Genomic DNA, 6,000 nt, shown 5'->3' with positions numbered 1-6,000 from the left:
GACATGCAGGTCCTTGGCCTCCTCCATCGCCAGACCCTGGCCACACGACACCTGGAGGAAGAGCGCCTCATCTTCCGCCTAGGAACCCTCCAACCACACGGGATGAATATAGATTTCTCCAGCTTCCTCATTTCCCCTCCCCCCACCTTATCTCAGTCCCAACCCTTGGATTCAGCACTGACCTCTCCGCCCCCACCCTCTCTCTGGCCAATCACCCTCACCCTCACCCTCACCTCCTTCCACCTATCGTATTCCCAGCGCCCCTCCCCCAAATTCCCTCCCCACTACCTATTATCTCAGCCCGCTTGGCACACCAGTCTCATTCCTGAAGAAGGGCTTATGCCCGAAACGTCGATTCTCCTGCTCCTCGGATGCTGCCTGGCATGCTGTGTTTTTCCAGCACCACGTTTTCAACTGGTCATTCACATTACCAAGAATCTTACCATTAGCCCAGTATTCTGCATTCCTGTTACTCCTTCCAAAGTGAATCACCTCACACGTTTCACATTAAACTCCATTTGCCACCTCTCAGCCCAGCTCTGCAGCTTAGCTATGTCCCACTGTAACCCGCAATATCCTTCAGCACTGTCCACAACTCTACTGACCTTAGTGTCATCCGCAAATTTACTAACACATCCTTCTACGCCCTCATCCAGGTCATTTATAAAAATGACAAACAGTGGTCCCAAAGCAGATACTTGCAGTACACCCGTAGTAACTGAACTCCAGGATGAACATTTCCCATCAACCACCACCTTGCACCTTCTTACTTACAACTAGCCAATTTCTGACCCAAGCCGCTAAATCATCCTCAATCCCATGAATTGATCAGAGCTGGCAGAGTGCACCCTTCCCATCACTGCTTCGCTGTAAGGATATATTCCCAACTCTGGGGTATGGATTACATCCAATGAATACCAGCTCCACTCTGCGGTCACAAATAAAAAGAGCATTTCCTTTAACACGAAACAATATCTGGCTATTAAATACAAAAAGGGGTGTGTGAATAGTTACGTATGTACATTTAATGCTGTGGCTTTACTTCAAGAATTCGGATCGTCATTCTTCATCCATAGTGCACCCAATGGCAAACAAGCTAAATTCCTACCACCTACGCCATATCTTGCTTCAAGCCCCCCATACACCAAACCTAGCTCTTCTTACCAACCTGACAGTACAACAACTCCCTGCTCCTTATTACTCCATGCTGTCATCCTTTTATCGCTCTGAAGCCTCAGATTGTATGTTTCTAACTCTTCCTCTATAGTTATACCATATGTACAGATACTTCTCTATTTTTATCCATTTCATTTGTTTACATCATCTGTGCATTTCTCGGACCTTATTTCTCTGTTATTTCTATTCATCTACATCTCTCAATCTAATCAACGTTACAGACATAGAAGGTAATTACAGCATAGTGGAAGGTCATTTGACCCAGCCAGTCCAGCCCGGTACAGCAATCCAGTCAGTCCCATTCCGCCAGAGTCCTGCAAATTTATTCAGTTTGTTCCATCCAACTTTCTTTTGAATCATTGAACATCATAGTTTCCTCCACACCATAGGCAGCAAGTTCAAGGACACCTGCTAAATCTCTTGGTCCAACCTTAAATCTATAACTCTTAGTCCTTATGCCATCAATTCATGGGGAAAGTTTTTTTTTCTGTTCACTTTATCTAAACCTTTCATAACCTTGTAATAGCTCCATCAGATCTGCCACAGAAAATAACCTTGGCCTTATTGCTAAAGTCCTGCATTCTTAGAATTAGGCTAGTAAATCTCCTCCGCATCTTCTCCAGGATCTTCACATAGAAACATAGAAATTAGGAGCCTTTTGAGTGATATACCATTCAGTAAAATAATGGCTGATCCTTTGGCTGAATCCCATACTCTGGCTTTCTCTCTTTACCTTTAAGGTCTAAAAATTTATCTCTCTCTCAAATATATTCAGTGACACGGCCTCCTCAGCCTTCTGTAGTCGCAAAACAGGTTCAGCGGGTTCACTATCCTTTACATGAAGAAGTGTTTCCTCAACTCAGTCCTAAATGATGAATCCTGTATCTTGATACTGTGTGCCCAGTTCTAGACTTATCAATCTGGGGAAACATCCTTCTTGCATCTAGTCTGTCCCGCTCTGTCAGAAGTTTATATGCTTCAATCAGATTTCACTGAACTCTAGTGAATACAGACCCAGAGAGAAAGTGAGGACTGAGATGCTGGAGATCAGAGTCAAAAAGTGTGGTGCTGGAAAAGCACGGCCGGTCAGGCGGCATCTGAGGAGCAGGAAAATCGATGTTTTGAGCATAGGTTCTTCATCCTGATGAACATCACTCTCCTGCACCTCGGATGCTGCCTGACCAGCTATGCTTTTCCAGCACCACACTTTTTGATTCTGGTTTGACTGGGTCTGTGTTCAATCTCTTCTAGGAAAGTCCTGCCATCCCCAGTATCATCCGAGTGAACCTATGGCAAGTCTAACTTTCTTTAGGTAGTATTATGAAGGGGATGTCGACGTGCGTCTGCTAATTAACACTGAAACACCCAGAGAGGAGCACATTGCCTTGTAATCTGATAAAAGTATGACAAGGGGTCCCTCTCACCCCTCAATCTGTTATAAAAGAGTGGCTAAATGAAATCCTTTCACTCACTATATAATTAACAAGTAACAATTTATTTAACCCTAACAGTGAACAAGTTAACAGAATTACTAACAAACCAGACAATTCCTTCCTAACTACAACCTGTTCCCTAACTGAATTAAATTATATTGGTATACTGTTTCGATAACAGATCCCACTTACAATAAGCTAAAACTTAATCTCTCAAAATTGCAGCAAAAATATGTCTTCCAGAATGTTCTTTGTCTGCTCCACTGATTCTGCTGTTAGGGATGTTTTCTCTGTAATTCTTTTGTTCTGAATGCCCCTCTCTATCAAATTTTGGTGTCAGGAATGTTTGATGAATATGCCTATCTTTATGAATAGATTTTTTTTTATTTCTGAGAACGTAGAGATTTCCTATCTCTTCACACGGCAGTTGGCTCTCACCACCCTGTCTAATTTCCCTTTTGTTATACACCCGTGCAGATATATTAACTTCTTTACAACCTGATTGGTCCAACATTGTCAACACCATCAGATTTAAATTTAATTGGTCTCCAAGTGCCTTTTTAAATGAATTGGCTGAATTTAAACTGTTGTCTGGGTAAAACTGCTGCTTGGGCCTGCTAACTGATCAGCTTTTTGACACAATACTTCAATTCGTGCACCTGTACTTCAACTGCTGTTCAGACATCCATTTTAACTTTAAGCACAGAGAAGAACACCATATTTTCAGGGATAACGCAATGCTTTCGCCCATTTTACAATTTTATCATTTTTACACACCAACTTTGTGACAGTAGTGAGAACAATGCAGAAATGTTATGGTGCAGAGGAAGTCCATTCCGACCATTGAGTCTACACTCTTAGGAACATAAGAACAGGAGTAGGCCATTCAGTCCCTTGAGCCTGCTCCACCATTCAGTGAGATCAAGGCAGATCTGTACTCCATATACTTGCCTTTGGTCAATGTCCATAGATACTTTTTTGCTAAGCAACAGTATTAATCTCAGATTTAAAATTAACAACTGATCCTGCACCAAATGCCATTTGTGGAAGAGATTTCCAAATGTCTACCACCGTTTGTATGCGGAAGTGCTTCCTAACATCTCTTCTGAATGGTCTGACCCTAATTCTCTATATACTCTATGTACCCTAGTTCTAGACTCCCTAACCAATCAAAATAGTTTCTTTATCTCCCCTATCTTTTACTGTTAATGTCTTGAAGAGTTTGATCAGAAGTGATGACCTAGTGGTATTATTGCTTGACTGTTAATTGAGAGACCCAGATAACATTCTGGGGAACCTTAGCTAGAATCCCACCATGGCAGATGGTGAAATTTGAATTCAATAAAAATCTGGAATTAAGAGCCTAATGATGACCATGAATCCATTGTCAAATATTGTAACAACCGATCTGGTTCACTCATGTCCTTTAGGAAGGAAACTGCCATCCTTACCTGGTCTGGCCTACATGTGACTCCAGACCCACAATAATTTTGACTCTTAACTGCCGTCTGGGAAATTAGGAATGGACAATAAATGCTGGCCTATCCAGCACCACTCCCACATCCTGTGAATGAATTTAAAAAATAAATCACCCCTTAACCTTCCAAATTCTGGAGAAAACGCATCTAATTTGCATATTCTCTCATAATTAAACTGCACATAAAGCAGTCACTAAATGCATCCATATCCTTCCTGAAGTGGGATATTTAGAACCCGAGCACCATGTTTGTTGCAACCTACCCAGGGCTAGCTCTCATGTTCTTGATTTCTATTGTGCATGAAGTCTAATATTGTCACAACACTCCAGATGTATTTCAGATCTGTCTTTTTGCAGGTGGGAACATCACCTCCTGTTCCAAAGACAACCCAAGGACTTATTGGCTGGCGGTCTGCTGTACCAGGATTGAATCTGGAGCAATACAAAGCTCCCAGACGAGGGAAGTGGAGCTTTCTAAGTCAGATGAAATGGCCAGAGGACTGTATTGACTGATTTTGTGATAGTCAAAGCATTTCTTTTCATCTGTGCATTATCTGCTCATTGATGCCGATGGTTTTAGCTGCAGCACAGTCACTACCCAACACAATAGCAAACCATTTTTACACTAAATGTTATATTTTGATCCTTTTTTCCTTATCTCAAATACTCTGCTTCAACCACTTTCCTCTTTCAGTTAATCAAAGTGTTTGAAACTAAAGAAATGGCTCTCCGTTCAAGGTTAGTGCCACTCATGAACACAGTAATCCTTGTTTGAGGGGGTTTGTTCTATTGATCTGAATTAATACCAAAGGTCAAAAGAGGACGTGGGCTTCAGAGACCTTTCATAAAACCAATGAAAGTTGTTCTTAATTATTCAACCCAGTTGACTATCCTCCAGAAAGAAGAAAAAACTATATTTCTTCCAACTTTTCTTATTTGATTCTGTACTTCATGATTACAATAAATTGTTTTCTGTGATTGAAATTATTCTGCATAACGTTGCAGTATTGTGATGCATTCTTATGGATTTGGCTATGTTCCTTCTTGACTTTTTGCCGTAATCTTTGATATTTGTTATACATACTAATCAAGATGTGGAGAAGATGTGGAGAATAATGCTCTCTTCCAGGGCATCTGTCTATATCTCTAAGCCACATATCACTGCATGTGGCCAGCAACCTTCAAACCTTCATTAGTAAAAGTTCCATTTCAGAAAATCTGAACATTAATCCTTCGCTCCTTATGCAAATCCAGAATGAATATTCATAATTAAACTAAAGGTTTTAGAAATGAGAATAAATAAAGTTTGGAGAGACTGAAGTCAGACAGCATCTGTGGAGAGAGAAAACAAGCTAACAGTGATGTTCAATATGACTTATTGGGCATGCTTTTATAGTGAGGAGAAAGATTTAAAAGGAACTAAGGGGCAACTTTTTCATACAGAGGGTGGTTCGTATGTGAAATGAAATGCCAGAGGAAATGATAGATGCAGGTAGAGTAACAACATTTAAAATATATTTGGAAAGGTACATAATAGGAAAGTTTAGACGGATCCGCCCTAAACACAGGCAAGTAGGACTAGTTTAATTTGGCAGTTGAACCAAAGGATCTGTTTCCCTGCTGTTTGACTCTATCACTTGAAATAGAACTAACTGTTCAGCATTTTCTGTTTGTGTTTCAGATATCCAGCACCTGCAGTATTTTGCTTTGATTTTAATGTTTTCAGGTTATTGACCATCGATGCTGTTGGTTTGTATAAAAACTGCTAGAAAATAGCTGTTTCCAAGATTTTTCAATCAAGTTGTAATGTAGAATCCAGACACTAGGTTCAACAGATATAAATTACGATTAGCAGTGCATTTAAAACAGTTTTTTTTCAGATATCTGTGCCACCCTGCACCCCCAGAGTGGAGT

General features: G+C 40.7%; 1 protein-coding gene across 1 annotated transcript in view; it reads left to right on the top strand.

Annotated features, from left to right (window-relative positions):
* Positions 1–5,073, top strand: part of LOC122559974 (uncharacterized protein C20orf85-like) — a 21,262-nt gene extending 16,189 nt beyond the window's left edge. Inside the window, exon 4 of the mRNA XM_043710088.1 lies at positions 4,444–5,073. Within this exon, the coding sequence (XP_043566023.1) occupies positions 4,444–4,599 (156 nt within the window). The 3' untranslated portion in view covers positions 4,600–5,073. The remainder of the gene's footprint in view (positions 1–4,443) is intronic.
* The last annotated feature ends 927 nt before the right edge of the window (positions 5,074–6,000 follow it).

The sequence above is a fragment of the Chiloscyllium plagiosum genome, chromosome 20 (genome assembly GCF_004010195.1).
Source record: "Chiloscyllium plagiosum isolate BGI_BamShark_2017 chromosome 20, ASM401019v2, whole genome shotgun sequence".
NCBI classification, from domain to species: domain Eukaryota; kingdom Metazoa; phylum Chordata; class Chondrichthyes; order Orectolobiformes; family Hemiscylliidae; genus Chiloscyllium; species Chiloscyllium plagiosum.
The sequence above is the reverse complement of the archived record's forward strand: the minus strand, read 5'-3'. Positions and strand labels throughout refer to the sequence as shown.